The sequence below is a fragment of the Clarias gariepinus genome, chromosome 13 (assembly GCF_024256425.1).
Source record: "Clarias gariepinus isolate MV-2021 ecotype Netherlands chromosome 13, CGAR_prim_01v2, whole genome shotgun sequence".
Taxonomy (NCBI): Eukaryota; Metazoa; Chordata; class Actinopteri; order Siluriformes; family Clariidae; genus Clarias; species Clarias gariepinus.
In genome coordinates this window covers 4,110,222-4,129,207 of record NC_071112.1, presented here as the reverse complement: position 1 = coordinate 4,129,207, position 18,986 = coordinate 4,110,222, and the positions used below count along the sequence as shown (strand labels likewise).

General features: G+C 35.4%; 1 protein-coding gene across 1 annotated transcript; it reads left to right on the top strand.

Annotated features, from left to right (window-relative positions):
* Positions 1–1,626: 1,626 nt before the first annotated feature.
* LOC128535489 (phospholipase B1, membrane-associated-like) lies at positions 1,627–18,340 on the top strand. Its single transcript, XM_053509413.1, has 16 exons — positions 1,627–1,777; positions 2,264–2,325; positions 3,759–3,849; positions 5,055–5,113; positions 6,631–6,698; positions 7,460–7,503; positions 7,609–7,729; positions 9,346–9,397; positions 9,528–9,608; positions 11,433–11,498; positions 13,125–13,216; positions 13,344–13,425; positions 15,040–15,141; positions 17,037–17,132; positions 17,754–17,825; positions 17,921–18,340. Exons 1-16 carry the CDS (start codon positions 1,723–1,725, stop codon positions 18,035–18,037), a joined length of 1,260 nt encoding a protein of 419 aa, XP_053365388.1. The 5' UTR covers positions 1,627–1,722; the 3' UTR covers positions 18,038–18,340.
* Positions 18,341–18,986: the final 646 nt, after the last annotated feature.

The window sequence follows — 18,986 nt, the reverse complement described above, 5'->3', positions numbered from 1 at the left end:
TTCCTGTAGTGTGTGTGTGCCCTGCGATGGATTGGCACTCTGTCCAGGGTGTACCCTGCTTTAGGATAGGCTCCAGGCTCCCCACGACACTGAATGCAGGATAAAGCGGTATAGACGATGAGTGAGTGAGTGAGAAGATGTGTATTGTGTACTGTACATGGATTAAAACTGACATCAGAAATGTTGCCTATACTAACCTCCTTACTAATACTTAGCTAAATTTTCCAGACCTTTCTCAGCTTGCCACACCTAAAGGCTATGAATGAATTTCACCGCCGCACACAGCAACCAGCAAATGTTATGTTAGTGGTTTCGGTGTAATACGTTGTCCCATAAACCTCATCTCGAACATGCTGAAAGTATTTTCTCTGTGACTGCATGTTCACTCTCACACACCCGGTCAGGAAGAAGCAGTTTTCGAAATGAGTGTTATAATGGAGCCGTCAGGTTGGCTTTTTGTGGGATGTTTCATGATTTTTGAATCATGGTTGATGGATGTCAGATTTTATGGCCTACCCTGGTTATTAAGCCCCTGCGTGGCATTATTTATATATTTTATCGAAACGCATTAGCAGAGGTAAATATTTTTTGCCTTTCTCATAAATCAGTAATAAGTTGGGGTAGTCAAGACCTGCATGTAATCTCTCCCATATAGCCATCTCTGTTGAAAGGATGGAAAATTAATGCTGAAAACTACTTAAGGTGCAGCAATGTGTCTTTGTGCATACATGAAACTTTCTTATATTTCACATAAACATGTGTACAACTTTTTGTACATTTGATCTGGAGGATTCCCTAGGTCTAAACATCCCTGGGTGACAGGTTTCCATGTCAACATAACAAATGCAAAATTCCTGATTCTGAATGATCAGGAGGTGTTGATTATTTTTCTATATCAGCAGATTTTTTGATAGAACTGGTTTCAAGTATCTGGACTTGTATATTATAATTGAAATATATTTAAAGGTATATATGGTAAACTTTAAGAACTTTTAGCGGCTATTTCTTTTTTTTTTAAGGTTTAAAAAAATAAAACAGCTGCTATAAAGTATGTTATTCAAATTAATAATTAACAATTTCTATTTTTTTTTTTAAATGACATTATACCTACATTTAGGCATTTGGCAGACGCTCTTATCCAGAGTGACTTACATTTTTTATCTCATTACACATCTGAGCACTTGCTCAAGGCCCCAACAGTGGCAACTTGATGGTTGTGGGGTTTGAACCTGGTATCTTCTGAACCGTAGTCCAATGCCTTAACCACTGAGCTACCCCTGGCCCATAACTAATACAAAGATTACTTTATTAGTCTTATTAAGTCATGCATTTCTCCTCAGCATGTAGCATGCTCCACAGGTTGATCAGCCATGCTTTGTTTTGTTTTGTTTTGTTTTGTTTTTACTGACCATGTGCAATATCTGAGGTTAATTTTGACCTGTTTGGAACTTAAATTACCCCTAATAAAACACTGGTTATATTGACTTGCATTTTGCCACACACTAATGCACGTAATAATTAATGATTGTCAAGTTATTGCACTTTGCGACATACTGTACAAATGCCAACTTTCAGGTGGGTGTTTAAGATAAAAAGTAATTGTAGCTGATAATAGCTTATACAAGTTCAGCTTTTGCCTGAGAGTTCTTGAGCGCTCTAATCACAACCTAGTACCGGGTCCTTATAGAAAAGTATTTGCCATACTGTAGATAATCAGAAATCATGAAGCTTTTTTTCTTTGCTGTAACCATACATTTCCTTCAGAGCGGTGTAAGTGGTGAGTAAAAAATGTTTTTTATAATGATAGCATATACTGTAGATATCTATTGTGTGACATCTTGGTTCTCGTTGGTTTTTAATGGATTTTTTCTGTTTGGATGATTTGGCCCTTATGATTGGAGCATGAGTTTTTCTTTCCACGGACAAGTGTGTACTAACCATCCAACTAGCCTTCATCAGTGTCAGTTTCTCACCTCAGCCCTGCTGTTAACTGGAAATTTGTTCACGGTGGTCCGTTTCCTGCATAAGCAGTGACATTGAGGTGGTTAAAAATGGTAACAGTGCTGTACAGCATACACAGCTGCTGTGCTAATAATGGTCAATCACCTAAATAATATCTGGTCAGATGGGCTGCAGTCTAAATTTGTGTCCCTATTAGGAAATAGGTGCACTTGATAAAACCACTGTGTGGCAATTTTCTTTTTGTTAATGCTGTTGTTTCCTTGTACACATGCATTGCAATATAGTCTTGTTTGTCTAAAAGGGAACTGGTGGATGGATTATGAAGAGAGCATAAAGCACATCAGTCAGAAAAGCCTCCATCAGGTAAGAGATCCTTGTTAGCATGCTAGATGACAGTTATTAACATTTGCACCATCTACAGTAAGAAAATCTGCCTCTATACCTAGAAAAGCATTACAAGCATTCTTTAAAAGTCTATCCTTTGGGAATTTGCTGTTGTGGCTTTCCTCTGATTTGCACTCTTAACAAAAAAAGGATTACAGGTTCTTTAGATGGTTAATCTTCCTAAGTGGTTCTACTTAGGAGCTTTTCTGGAAGCTTTTCTATTGTAGGGTTTTATAATGGCATTTGAAGAACAGGACCCCTTGGCGATTTCCAGCTTAACATTCCCTACTCTTGTAACATCATACGTTTATTTTTAACCATAGCTACTGAATAAATCATACAGGCTTTTAAATAGGATGCTTAAAAATTAATAATCTCTATTTTAAACCATATAAAAATAGTGATCCCATGCAATAGTGACCCTACACCTAATCATCTGTTTTAGAGCTAATTCTTTTAAGAAACTGAGGCCCCTTATTAAGGCCCCTAAGAAGGTTTAAAGAGCTGGAAATGACTGAATAATAATTTAAGACTTCAAGAAGTTCAAGAGGTCTAGGGATGCCTGGGATTCCTGAAGCAAACACACAGGGTTCATAAGTTTAAAAGAATTGTTATAGTAATGGAAATAACCTTTATCATTATAAGCGTGTTTAATCCAAACTAAAAACCAAGTTGGTGTATAAATAATGACCATGTGAACCAAATGGCAATAAAAAAATTAACTTATTTATGTTCAGTGTTCAGGAATTACAAGCTTCATGGCTCAGACGAATAACCAGGACATTATAGTACACGTATACTTAAATCAGCCATGACATTAACACATTAACACCGATGATAAATTATATATCAGTAAACATGTGACAGGATCATTTGCACCAAAAGCTTGTTTATGACTACAGGGACCAAAGGCTAGCTTGTCTAGTCTGATCCCACACACAAGCCAAAGGCAGCAAAAATCATTGGTCATTAAACTCTAAAAAGGCAACACATCTTGCCATGCATGGAGCCTGGCAGGCAAGGACCACAAGACTGGCAACCCGGTCTCCAACCAACTCTTCAGATCCCAATCCGATCGAGCACCCATGGGATGCGCCGACAAACAATTCTGATCCATGGAGACCCCACCCCGCAAGTTACAGCACCCAAAGGATCTGCTGCCAACATCCTGGCGCTAGACACCACAGCACACCCCCGGAGGTCAGAGCTCCGAGGGGGGCCGGAGCTTTCCATGTGGCACAAGGGGAACCTAAACAATAATGATTTGCATTGTAATGACATCTGATAGCTGATCGGTGTAAACAATATTTGTATATTTTCTGAAATGAAGAATCACTGATTAATTTGTTGCAACACAGACAACTCTCTTTGCAGGGGTTTTACGGGTGTTTTTAACTATTTCATACTTGCAGGAGTACCCAAATAAAGTTCGGCAGTCAGGTTTCCAGCATCCACCCTTCCAGTGCCCAGACATGAGCCCTTCTCCCACTGTACCGACGTCAGGTAACAACGGAACAGCTCCAAGATTTAGGTTGATTTACACCTCAACTAAGCTGAGAGATATGGTTTAGAAGCTGTAGCTTTACTTAGGAATATAGCAGTAGTATATTACATACAATGTATGTACATTGTACAGTATGGACCATAAACTTCTCTTCCTAGAATTTTCATGCAATAGTGGTTGACTCCACCCTGTAACTCTACTATCTTATAGTTCTTTTCAATTTATCCGATAATTCACCAATCTCCATATCTTATCTGAAGCTTACTATTAAGGATCTGATTTCACTATGCTTAGCTCACATGGAATCATGGAATTGTACCTTATTTTACATCCCCTCCAAACTTGGCAAAACCACATAGACCTGGCTTTATGCACACTTTATGCACATTTTTTTTGGCATCTTAGCTCCAGTGAAAGATGATTGCAATGCTTTCCTTTAGTATACAAAGATTGGGTAATTCTGTGCCCAATATGGCTGTGATGGTCAGGTGTCCGCAAACCTTTGGCCATATAGTGTGCGTTCCAGCTCTTTTAGGATGACTCAGTCCCACAGGCTTATCGGTTTTTATCAGATAAGACTGATCTCTGTACAAGCAACAAGCAACACACACTGTTTACATACTGAGGCTCATCTGAGATGTCATGACTATCATGACACACTTACCATCCAATGCTTTGGTTATTACCAACACCATACAATTCTGATCTCTTTGCTGCCAATATATACACATATAGTTGTCTACTTAGGGGCCCCTGACCCAAAAGCTAATTTAAGCCAAGCTAAATAAATAAAAAAATATATATTTAGATGTATTAAGTTGAATTATGTAAATTTAATTAGCAGTTTCTACAAAAAAGAAAGAAAAGATTTAAATTAATTGATATACCGTATGAACCTGTGATTTGCTATTATAAGAAATTAATTACCTTTTAATTAATCGAATTTGAGAATTTAACCTAAATGTGGTATAACATAAAACACCTAATTTTCCATCTTTTCTGTTTAATCTCTCGCTGTTTGCAGTTTAACTTAAAACAGTATAGATGTATAATAAATCCAACCCAATATATTTTTACACCATGTTCTCTGTCTTGTACTTCATATTTTATAATCTGTAAAAATATTTTACAGTTTATAAGGATTATACAGAGCAATCAAGTGAATTATTGTTTCTGAAAACTAACTAGTGTGTTTCTGTTGCAGTGGAAAAGGTGAAAGCAGCTGACATTAAAGTCATCGCCGCTTTGGGAGATTCTCTGACTGTAAGTAGAGAATCTTTGATCTTTGGTGCTTTGATTACTCTTTTAGCACTAAGACAAGCATATGACTGGAGGGAAACTTTGTTCACAATGTGAGACACACCCTGGACAGGGAGCCAATTCATCACCGGGCAATAGTTAATTTAAAATGATTACATTTAATTTGTATGTCTGTCTGGAAAAACCTACCACGTGTTGCCTTTGCTGAAAAACAGACAAAAATTATAAAACTTTCAAACCAAAAGGATGTGAAAATATTATTATTTAGGATACTTATTACCATTTTCTGGTTTGCCTGAAAAATATTCTTGCATATAGAGCCTGTTTTAGTCACCCTGCTTAAAAATCTATGTCATAAACATGGTTTTCTCATGCGATCAGTGAATGTCAGGCTTCTTATTGTTAGCTATGTGCCATAGAGGAATGGACCTAAACAATTTAGTTGTCGTTCTTTCAGCTGCACTCATCAAGGGGTCACCACAGCAAATAATCTGTTTCACATACAAATTGGCACAGGTTATGTGCAGGATGCCCTTCCTTATGCCACCCTCCCATTCCATTTAGGCTGAATTAGACTGGCATCTAAGGATGCCCTGCATCCAGTGGTTGGTTTTGGCTGGGAATCAAACTCAAGCCGTCTGCATGGCAGGTGAGAAGCCTACCACTGAGCCACCAATGCCCAAGTCTGAACAATTTACTAATCAATGTAATCGTAATGCAATAGCTAAATAACATCATTAAGAGAAGCAGAATGCCTAAACAATGTGTGGAAAACAGAAAGTTACAAAGCATTTAAGTAGAAGACAGAAGACGCAGTTACTATTATCTGCGGTTTTCAGAACTATAGTAGGAAATTCCCCTGTGAGGAGATTGTAATCTCTTTTTTTCTTCACACTCTATTTGAATAGAAAAATCTATTTCAGGGTATTTTTTTTCTGACAGCAGGTTTATGTTCCTTAGCAGGTACATAAAGGGATAGTTTTGTTTTCAATTCTGTCTTAAATCAAAGTTGAGGTGCATACACTGTAAGTACAGTACATTACACAAGGTCTCGGTTATTATACATTTTCCCGCTCTGCACACCAACCGTGAAAGTTTGTCACCTGAAGCGCGATTACAATGTTAGTAATTGGGGCCAAATTCCACAACGCTTCCCTTGTTTCATGCAAAAATGCATTCCAAAGATCAGCTGAGACTCGTATAAAGCTTCTGCAGTCCCACGGAGCTAAATTTTGAGGTGGTATCTTATCTAGAACAAAGTTATTTTGTTCCACGGCTTATATGCACCTTAATTTTAATTTAAGATTAGCCTTGATACAAATCTTAACGACCGTGTTAATCTTGTTTGTACCCAGAAGTATTAAAAATGTACATAAATATGATACTGCATGTTTCAGTTTAATGGGTATAAATTGTTAATTGTTAATTGTTATAAACTGAATAGGTACACTCATCTCACACTCTTGTGGCTCACAACTACATGGCTTGCTTTTTAAAAAATGTTCTGCCTTTGTTTTCAGACAGCCATTGGTGCAAATGCGTCTACAGTCTTAGGAGTGCCAATCGAATATCGTCATGTGTCATGGAGGTACCGAATCAATATAGGCATGACTTTTACATTTGTGTGTAGGATTGTGCATATGCATCTATCTTTATTATGATGCTTCATTTTGAATTTGTGTATCAGGCAACTTACATTTTTGAGTAAGACCGAATTCTGCTTACAGTTAAATTATAAAATAATCAAATTTCCAAACATAAATAGATTTTTAAAATTCAATTCAGATTCTAAATTATACAGTGCTACGTCAGAGCATTTTCGGCTAGAAAAAATATGTCATAGCCATTTTATATAATCAGCAAATAAGAAATGACTCCTGTCTCCGCATTTAATTACTTTACAATAGAATTTAATTGTTTGATCTCCTGGTAAATTAAATACTTTATAATATATTCACAATATTAAAATCCTTGTGACATAATTTTTTTTCCATATATATTCTGACTTATACTGAATAAATTTTACAAAATTACCCAAAATATATTATTTTTATTTAGTGTAAGTGTCATGGCTTTTGCAATCACCAAGAAACAAGTGATACCATTTCACCTCCTGCCCTCCCTCTCTCTCTCTCTCTCTCTCTCTCTCACTCATTCAACTTCTAAATGCAACGCCATTAACAGATCCTATTACCATCTAACTAAATTTACAGCGTGTAGTTTGACTAAATAACCTAACAATTATACTAATAAAATAAGACGTAACTGTATACATGATTGCGTTTTTGATATACTCACATGTCTTGATCAAATTAGCTTTATATTATAACTTTATCTTGCTGTGTGCAGTATTGGGGGCCATGGAACCTACCGTGATGTTATCACTCTCGCAAGTAAGATAAGTTATCTCAGGGTCAGAGGATATTTCTCTTCCTCTTTTTCTCTCACGCTTTCTCACTTGAGGTCTGGGTTTCTTTTCCCTATTCTCTTGTTTTCAGACATTGTGAAGCTTTTTAACCCGGATGTGATTTTTCCAGCGCCTATAATGACCTTAAACGATCACCCTTCGGCGCTCAACGAGACTGGCTTTAATTTAGCCGTCACGGGTCACAACACGGTGTAAGTGCAATGTCCAAACACTACATGCCTCTCCAATTCCACAGAAATAATTGCTTTAATTATTTAAAATGAATTTATATTTTAATACTTTGATTAATTTAAATTGTGTGTCTGAGAGGGAATCTTTATTTATTTATTATTATTATTATTATTATTATTATTATTATTGTTATTATTATTATTATATATACACAGGGATTTAATCAAGATTTTTTTTAGGACTTAGGTCAATATTAGTCACATTTGTTAAAAAAAAAAAAAGTTCTTCCTTGTATCTAATTATCCAGGATAATTTAGCCTCATATCTAGATTAGATTTATTAATATTAGTAATAAACGTATACACTGACCAACCTTAACCTTATTAAAGTGTAAGGTGAAGTAAAGATAACATGTTATCTCTTTATAAGGGATATATTAGGTAGCAAGTGCAAGGATCTGAGTGGCCTTGATAGGGCCCAAATAGTGATGGCTAGCCAACTGGGTCAGAGCATCTACAAAAACGGCAGGTCCTGTGGTGTGATCCCAGAATGCCAAGAAAGGACAATAGTTGGACTGGTGACAGGATCATGGGCATCCAAGGTTCATTGATGCTCACAAGGGAGCAAAGGCTAGTCTGTTTGGTTTGACCCCAAAGAAGAGCTACTGCGGCACTGTAGCACACATTTCCACCAAAAAAAAAAAAAAAAAAAAAAAAAAACGTTCTATAGGCACATAAACATTAGAATTGGACCATGGAGCAGTTTAAGAAGTTGTCCTGATGTGATGAATCAATTTTTTATAAACTTTATTTGGACAACCAGCTGTGAATGAAAATCACATGCTGGAAAACTTTAGATCTTAGACTGGTTAAAACAAAAGCAAAAACATCTACACTGTGCCGCAATTAAACTGACATTGCTATCAACCTTCTTCTTCTACCTTCGGCCGCTCCCGTTAGGAGTCAGACCATTTGTCCCCATTAAACCCATTGCTACAGTATCAACCTACATTCCTGAAATATGTGGGTATAAAAAGAAAAAAACTAAAGGACACTCTCAGAGCATTAGAACCTCTTCAAAGTCCCATCCCATAATAATCAGAGAGAAAAAGCTAAATTATTCATTGGGTTGGCTCCCACCATCCAAAAACATTAAGCTAACTAGCATGTAACACAAGGTTGAATCCTAAATGCCTGACTAACCCCAGATCAAGGGCACTATTTGCTGTGTAGAAAAAGGGATCGTTCACCCAACATAGTGCACTTGCTTTCCATTTAAAGCTATTTGTGATTTAACCCAAGGTCACATTAATTAAGAAACATCATGCTATCAATTTCAGCATGGCTCTGATGCAGTCACAGGCATTAGGGCACAGCCCAAGGGCTTCTGTGTGATATTGCATAATTAGTGTGACCTTGGAAACATATATACGCACATAGAAAAAACTCACACACACATACACCTTTTCAAAAGATGTTAAAGATGTTCAGTCTATCTATTAATCTGATAATTAATCTGCGGAAAGTCAGACTCTTCGCCATGAACATGCAAATATAAAGTATATGCATGCAGAAACATTTATCTTTCTGATGTTTCTACTTGTTTATCTGACTATTCAATTGCATACATTTTGTAGGAATTTTTCTGAACAGGTCAGGCACATGATCGACACCTTCAAAACCTACCCAGTAAGATTTCCGTCTACCATTTGACCCTAATACGTAATATGAATGCGTTATAATCTATAGTACTTAAAAATTTTTAGCAGTCTGCATTCATACATTTTTTAATCTTCATTTTTTTCTTTATTTTATTCAGGGGTTAAACTTTAAAGAGGACTGGAAGCTGGTGACCATTTTAATTGGCATGAATGACATATGTGATCATTGCAAGGACAAAGTAAGTCAACAATATTTTATCTGATCTTTTTAAGTTGCATTTAGAATGTACAGTACATATGATCACTGACCCTACATATTGCATAATACACAATTTTTGATGATCTACATGTGATCTCCAAATATATATACGTACTGTATAAAGATAATTAGGGCAGGTATAGTTTAGCGGTTAGGCTGTTGAATACAAATTAGACGGTCACAGGGGTAATAAAGTTGGATAAGGATCTGGATAAGGATCCCCTTATTTACATAATGTAACGTAAAATAATTTAAATAATTGGGTCAAACAACAGTAACTACACTGTCTAGTCTAAAAATGTCTGGAGTATCAAGCATCAAGCATGGCAAGCAAAGGATGAAATAAAATTCATTGAAATGGGTTAGGAACAGTCAAACGCATTATTAAATCCTGAAAGTATGTTGCAGAAGAACATAAGAAAAAGCAGATCACTTAAACAATTGGTGAAGTTAAATTTAAAAAAGATCAAACATAGAAACAACACACACACGCACACGCACACTGGACCAGTCATGGATAGGCATAAAAACAAGAACCTTCAGCAATTAATTTCATGTCTGGAAACAAGAAGCTCTCTTGAGGAGGTATTGTTATCATCATCATCATCATCATCATCTATCACGTATAATTTCATTATCCTCTACACAGCTTTTTTTGGAACAAAACATGAAAGCCATTCCTTTTGTGGGAAATGTTCCTATTTGTCCCCATATGAATGCTGGAGGACATCAAAAGCTTTCTGATCACTTTGTCTAGTTTTCCTCTCCTTACTCTTTTGTCTTCTTTCATCTTGCTCTTTTACTATTTTACTCTGAATAAAAAAACGGTTCCTTCGGTCAAATTATAAGAAGGAGGTTTAGCCCTCTGGTGGCTGGTTCAGTAATCTTCCTGATTAAGTGTAATGAGAAATTTGAAGGAAACCTGACCTCTAAAGTGTCACCACTTCAGCCTCAACTCTGAAATGTTCTCCACCCCATCTTCTTTCAACCACTATCCCAACATTGTAACCCCGCCAAGTCTGGCAGTGGAGCCAGACGTGGTGGGGTTACAATGTTGAGATAGTGGTCGAAAGAAGATGGGGTGGAGAACATTTCAGAGTGGAGATTCCTGGTTAAATTCTCCAGAAGAATCAATGTTTGTGCATGATCATCCCCGTCGTCATCGTCATCATCGAGTAGGGGATGACATGGAGTTACCAGTACAGGAAGAAGCATCTTGTGCACTGGAAGCATAAAAAGATGCTCTTAGTTTTTGGCTAATAGGGAATATGATTTAAATGTATAAAATCTGGATTTTTAAGACAAAAACAACTGTCCCATATATCTTGAAGTGGGACACTGGAAAATCTGAATGGAATAAAATATCGGGAATATAGAGATTTTTTGTTACCATAATTAATATATTTTCTGATGGACGAAGATATTATGTATGCTCAAAAACTTTTTTCAAAACTATCTTGCAATTGTGGTTACAAAATGATTGTGCTGTTTTAAATTTTTAGAATTTCTAAAACGTAAATTAAGTTGTGTATACACTCAAAGTCACTATATTTATCGGCGCAAAGAGTAGGGAAACTCACATGTAAGGCAAATTATGTTAGACGAATCTATATAATAAGTCAACAAATTATGTAACAGCACAAAATACATATTTATAGGTGAATATGTATATTTATTCAAATTATTTGTGTATACTTTACACAAATAATTTAAATAAGTCATTTTGACTTAAACATGTGAATGGATTTAACTAATTTTGAAGCAATATATCTTAGTTGTTTTTTTTTATTCTTTTTTGTTGCAGAATTTGTTTTCAGCTGACAACTTTATTAAGTACCTCACAGCCTCCCTGGACATGATGAAGAATGAGGTGATAATTTATGTATTTTCTTTCTGTTTTTTAGACATCCACATTTACCATTTACTGCTATACATCCTGTTGCATTTTTTGTCGTTTGTGATTACTTGACCCGAGCTTCATCAAGCTTTATTCAAGTTACATTTATAATATTGTGTTGCGAGCAAAAGAAAAGTTAAAAGTTAGAAAAGTGGAAAAGTTATTCAGGAAAGTACCACTTTTAAGCCACTGTTAAGGTTGATTACTAATGGTTTGAAGTCGTTTGTGGATCAGGCGCTCTTTCAATAGGATGGTTTGGACTAAACCCTGGAAAGGCTCACTCATGCCCGTAGGGACCGAAGGCCAGTCTGGCAGGTCTGATCCCACAGAAAAGCCAAAGCAGCACAAACTGCGGAAAAATGTCAATGCTAGCCATGAAAGCAGGGCACCAAAAGACACAGTGCACCACAGCACGCCATGCATATTGGCCCAGCAGGTAAAGAGCCCAAAGCCAGATTCCAATCCGATAAAGCGCCCATGGGATGCACTGGAAAAACAAGTCCAATCCACGGAGTGCAACCCACAGCGCCCAAACTACCTACTGACAATGTCCTGGTGCCAGACACCACAGCACACCCATGAGTGGTCTTGTTGTATGGTCATGTGGAGTCATGACCAAACTGCCCTGGTGGCACAAGGAGAACTTACACAATATTGGGCATAATGTTTTGGGTTGTAATGTTATGTCTGCTTGTGTGTGTATATAAACAGATATTACACTTTAAATAGATTTTGTCAAAGAGAGAAAGAGAGAGAGAGAGAGAGAGATGAAGAGTAAAAAATTATCCCTCAGGTTATATTAAGTTATTATTAAAACTTCTTTCCGCCACACTGTCTTATCAGCGCTTTCCGTTCAAGGCTACTGTCTCCCCAGTCACTCCTGTCCAGGTGTGAACGTGTTACATCAGTTTATTTGAAACTGCGGTGCGAGAAAAATGGATGCCACACTTGTGATTTACACAAAAGAAGAGCAGTGTGGTCTGAGAGTGTACCTGGTGCCATTATTTTTTTAAAAGACTTAGTCATTACCAGCGCAGTATGGATAAAGTGTTTGGATATCTGCTAACATTATTTAAAGATGAACGTTTCTTAAAGAGAATCATTAGTGGTAATAGGACATGGATACATCACTTCGAGTCTGAGAGTAAATGGTAGAGTATGGAACGGAAACATCCTCAATTTCCGATCAAGAAAAAGTTTTTAAAAAATGACCATCAGCTGAATAATGACAGATTTCTGGGATTCTCAGGGGGCCAGTATTGGTACATTATCAGGAAAAAGGTCTAACAATCAACAGTGCTCGTTTCAGTGAGACACTTAAACGTTAAAGCAAGCATCCTCCCTATAGTCCTGATCTGGCTCCATCAGTGTTTCACCTGCTTGATCTCCTGAAAGCAGAACTACGAGGAGAAAGATTTACTTCTGATGAAGAACTGAAAGCAGCGGTGCAGCTCATACTAACACTTATTTTAATGAGGGAATCTGAAAGGCTTGTTGACAGATGGATGAAGTGTATAGAACTTTTAACGTTAATGTTTAAAATTCATATATGTAAAACATTTATAAATGTAATATTTTTATGATATTATTTTTTGCCAGGTTCCTCGACTGATTGTGAACATGGTGCAGATTTTTACAATGAAGCCTTTAAGAGATGTTCAGAAGCCTTCTTTTGGCTGCATGCTCCAAAAGTATTCCCCCCCCCCTCTCTTCCCAGAGACACGTTAAAAATTTCACTTCTCCATCTTTTCTCACCTTTTCTCACATTTTATTTCTTACACTCTTTTTAAATTTTGTTCTCTCCTTATCACTCCATAGGAGTTTCTGCTCATGTTTGGTCAGGCCTGAAGAGAACTCCACTGAACTCGCAGAACTGGTTGAACTAAATGTGGAATTCCAGGTATATCAAATGGTCAAGTCCGTGCCACAATTATTAAAATAACATCTTTTTATTTATTTTTTTGTGAAAAATTAAAAGTTATTTTATTTTTTCATGGGATAAAATTTTGCATTTTGAGGGACAGTGTCTATACAATTCAGAAATCTTGAATACAAAAAAAATATATATTTCGGAATATATTGTATATAAAAATTTAAAATCAATAAGCCTGGTTACAACGAAGAATAAGATTCATGCCTAAAAATATTTACATTTAAGACAGAGTTTTCCCCAATATATTTAGTTAAACAAAAATAATTAATGGTAAAAAATTTTTTATACATTTAAGCCAATAATAAAATAAACAGACATCATATCAATATGTACAGAATGTTATAGACATAGATAGTTATATACAGTGTCTTGGATCTAGTCAATATTTCCAAATATTTCTTATTAGAAAATTACAATGTTTGTAATTTATATATATTATATATATTTTGTAATTATAATAATTCTATTGGCAGGTTATGTAATATATCTAGACATACTGTAGATATAATAATCTTATATTTGATCTATTGTAAGCTAAAAAAACTCTCATGATTGAAGGTTTCAATCTAATTGACATTTACAGAAGATTCAATTCAGTATTCAGTAATGCATTTAAATAGTGCAAACATTTTTGCACTATGCAAGGCTATACAGTGAATTAGCTGTACATAAAAGTAATTAAATATTATATCAAGACATTATCACTGGCAATAATAATAATAATAATAATAATAATAATATTAAATGACTCTGGCCTTGTGCCAGATTTATATATTAATATAATGTCTATTTTACTGCAATAAAAGTTTGCAATGCACTTAATTTTAATCTAAACAATATCGTTATTTACCTTCAATTTTTTTTTTCAACTTATATATTTTTCATAACTGGAATTTCTGTCCTTAATATAAGTATATTAATATGTGATTTTTTTTTTTCAGTGTAGGCTTAAAAATCTTTTTTAAAATGTACAGTACAGCAACTATGATGTACTGTAATTGTGAAATATTATTAGATTGTGATATTATATTAGATTTATGTTATTCATTTCCATTCAAAAGTTTGGGATCACTTTATTTATTTGGTTTTACAGAGCAGAAGTAGCAGATACATCTCAATATCAACTGTTTAAAGGAGATTATTGTGTATTTTGAATAAACAGCGTCAGCACTGTTTTACAGTGTAGAAAGAAAAAAAAATCAGGAACGACCATGAAGTTAGAAAGCGATCCCAAATTTCTGAGCGGTAGTGGATTTATGTGCAAAGATAGCACTTTATACAATAAAAGTGTGTGTGTGTGTGTGTGCATCATCAAGTATGCCATTCATCCTCTGATGTTAAATCAACACAAAAGTCAACCTTAAGTGTTTTTCTGCTGAAGCCATTAGGTTTTTATTGCAAGCACAAGTCTAGGCTCTGGAGTGTGACATCATGAGCTTGCCACTGTGAGAGTGTGTTTTTTAAATAGCAGTGAAAGCATTTTAATGGGACACTAAAGGCCTCTGGTTTGAGTAAAGAGCCTTTCATGCAGCACACTGTCATGTGAGTTAACAACTGGTTTGTGTGTGTTGTGGTTGTTAGAGGAGACTGGAGGAGTTGCTCGACAGCGATCGCTATTTTAAAGAGGATTTCGCTGTGGTTCTGCAGCCGTATGCAGGTCACGCCCAGCCACCCAGACTAGCTGTAAGTAGAACTTTGGAAAATAATAACAAAACCTAAAAATCTACATAGCTATAATCAATAACTGAGACATTTATCACAACAGATTTCATTTTAAATAAACATTGTGTATGTACATTTAAAAACCTGCATATTTACATCTACAGGACAAGTCAACACACATCTTTTAATTCAGTGGTTTTATTTTTATTTAGTAAAGATGTAAAAACTACGAATTTATACATATGCAACTATATAAAGAGAAATGTCCTTCCATCATCACTTGAAGACATGAAGGTCAAATGCACAGCATCTTCAAGTGCGGCTGTAAAAAAACAACAAATGCTGTGATGAAACTGAACCATCTCAGGAAAGGAAGACAGAGACTTCCCGCTGCTGTAGAACATATGCTGGTTTAGACTTTGCATGCTCAGAAATGATTAATTAACTCCCGGTATCTCAGCTGTTAGATGCTTTAAAAAGTGCAAGAAGCAGACAGAATATTATTGTTTCATATTTCAGTCATTGCTTCCGTCATTGTTCTACATTGTAGAGGATAATGAAGGTTAAGGCACACAAAAAAAAGATTTTTTTTTTTTGTATGGTATAGATTTCAGCTTTGACAAAAAAATATTTTCAGTTTAAATTAAATAAATTAAAGTATGTGTAATCATAATGTAGTGGTTTATTAGCATTATTGTGCAAATTTGGACTGTGATGTACACTGATCAGCCATAACATTAAAACCGTCGCCAGGTGGAACAAACAACATTAATAAACACATATATACCAGTGAACTGGTGGCAAGAATCATGAAAACCCAAGGCTCATCGGTGCCCACGGGGACGAAAGCCAGCCCGGCCTGTCTGATTTCACAGAAAAGCCAAGGCAGCACAAATGGCTAGGGAAAATAGAAAGGCATAAGAACGTAAAAGTGCAATACAGCCCACAATGCAACCCAGATAAAACACGGATGTGGGCCACTGCTGGTAAAGATGTGACTCAGTTGGTTAATATATACAGTGTTGTGAAAAACTATTTGCCCCCTTCCTGGTTTCTTATTCTTTTGCATGTTTGTCACACAAAATGTTTCTGATCATCAAACACATTTAACTATTAGTCAAAGATAACACACGTAAACACAAAATGCAGTTTTTAAATGATGGTTTTTATTATTTAGGGAGAAAAAAAATCCAAACCTACATGGCCCTGTGTGAAAAAGTAATTGCCCCCTCAACCTAATAACTGGTTGGGCCACCCTTAGCAGCAATAACTGCAATCAAGCGTTTGCGATAACTCCTATTTAAGTGATTTTTTGATTGAAACAGGTGTGGCAGTAATCAGGCCTGGGGGTGACTACAGAAATTGAACTCAGGTGTGATAAACCACAGTTAAGTTATTTTTTAACAAGGGGGGCAATCACTTTTTCACACAGGGCCATGTAGATTTGGAGGGTTTTTTTCTCCCTTAATAACGTAAACCTTCATTTAAAAACTGCATTTTGTGTTCAATTATGTTATCTTTGACTAATAGTTAACGGATTTTGATTAGCAGAAACATTTAAGTGTATCAAACATGCACAAGAATAAGAAATCAGGAAGGGGGCAAATAGTTTTTCACATCACTGTAGATAGATAAATAAATAAATAATATTTTAACGCACACAAATTCAAGGCATGCTTGCTTTGAATTGTTTTTAGACCCCACAAAAGTTCAATTGCATAGGAAATAGTGTGTTTAATCAATTTGTGTAATGAAATGTGGTTTTAAAATGATTGTAAAAAAAATAGTAGACTCTGTAAATATGAGTCACCCTAGTGGCACAAGGGGGAACCCACAACCTAAGTAGTTTTGATGTTAATAGTTTTAATGTTATCACTGACCAGTCTTTCCATGTGTTTTCCGATGGTTTCTTGCAGGATGGCAACATTGATTTTAGTTATTTCACTCCAGACTGCTTCCATTTCACCATAAAGGGTCACGAGGAGCTGGCCAAAGGCCTCTGGAACAACATGGTAAAGTTCTACTCTATATTAACTACTTTTACACCACAGCACGAAACAGATCAGAAGCTACTGAGTAATGTCATAAAGAAGCCGCTCTGAGAATATCTCTCAGTTATTCATTCAAATTGCAGGTTAATATTAACGCACTTAATGGTTCAGTCTTGTTTCTATAGTAACAAGCTCATTCCCAGAGATGTGTTAAAAATCAAAGCCTGCAAACTACCTCATTTTTGTTAAATGTGCTGTTGTTTGAAATAAAGATTGTCCAGTTGTTGCCATAGTGACTCCTCTGGTATGAAATGTTTATTGAGCATGTGTGTAAGGAGTCTCCAGTTCCAGTTTTCCTGCTTCTCTGTAACATTACAGGAGAAAAATGAATCCTGGTAAAGAACTGACTGTTTATAGCTGCTAGTGATAACAGGAACACATTTTTAAAAAAGATGTTTCCAAATGTTCAATGTAACTATAAATGAATAAATTGTACAATATGTATTTTTAAATTAATATCTAAATTAGCCTTAATGGAGCCTTGGATTGGATTGGGGCCTTGAGTCTTGTCCAGTGCACCATCCTATTGTTGATTATTTTTCTTAAACAGTGCGGTTGATCTGCACTCTTTATTTCTCACAGTTTCAACCTCCAGATAAGAAGGATTTAATCGAGACCTTCTCGGAATCAGTGAAACTCATCTGTCCATTAGAGGTAGGGTAACAAACAGTAAGAGTGCTTTTTAATTTTCACCCCAAAACTTCTACTGTATTATTATGTTCCCATTTATCTGCATTTTTTTTTCATAGGAGCATCCTTACATATATACCAGACCCAAAGCTCTGTCTTCTGCAAACCATCTGCAAGTCATCTGGACTCTTTTAACCCTTACAGGCCTCATTACTATCTACAACAGCATATATTAAGTGCATGCCTTATGATTTATCCTGTTCAATACACCCTTGTCAATTATTCTTTGTATGTATATAATACAACCCCGAGGTATATCATACATCACAGAAGCAGACACTTGAGGCATGAGTGAAGGAATTTTTTGGAAAATGAGTAGAGATGGGATAATCACCAAAGCATTAATGATCTTATGTTAAAATGGTTGGATCAAAGGTTTCCACGGTAAATAAACTAAGATTATTTAATCACATACTGTCATAAAACTTGCTAAACAGCTGTTTTTCAACTTTCTTAAATAAAATAAAAAAGTTACTTCAGCTGTCATGTAGTGATGGAGTAACTAACTATTAAAAAAAAAAAAAAAAAAAAAAAAAAACTTCCAAAAAAGTCCAAAACATAAAAAATTTAATTAGAAGGTTTAAATTCATAAATTTAATTAATTCTTATTTTTCTAAAAATCTGAAATTTCTACATGTGAACACACTATTCTCACACATAAAAGCCTACAAGGTATGCCACTTATAAAATAATTTAATAAAAATTCAAAATATACAAAAGAATTTATTAATAAAAATAACTTTATTATTGCTTATGAAGACTGAAAACCACTTAACTCTAATCTTACAAAACTTATAAAGACTTTATGGCATTGCAACAATAACAAGTGTTAACCATGATGAGATAAACCATTGTACCGAGCCACACCCTGTATGTGGTGTATTCTTTGTACTTTAGTTACTGTGAGCTTATCCCAAGCCTTATCATGGGCTTGAGCTGCAATTCTAAAGATAATGTTTATCAGTTTATTTTTTATTAATGCAAGTTTTTTAAATGTTCTTTTTACTGCTTACAAGCTCTGAGTGACTACCTAGTCTATACTAATCGCTGACTGAACAGACAAACTAATAGACATTCCTAATTTTGTAAAAGTTGTAACAGTCAGTTTCAGAAAATACATCAGCA

Coding starts and splice junctions, on each gene's coding strand:
- LOC128535489 (XM_053509413.1), top strand. CDS start 1,723: ATGAAGCTTTTTTTCTTTGCTGTAACCATACATTTCCTTCAGAGCGGT. Junction 13,426..15,039: donor AACTAAATGTGGAATTCCAG/GTATATCAAATG, acceptor TGTGGTTGTTAG/AGGAGACTGGAGGAGTTGCT. Junction 17,133..17,753: donor AAGGCCTCTGGAACAACATG/GTAAAGTTCTAC, acceptor TATTTCTCACAG/TTTCAACCTCCAGATAAGAA.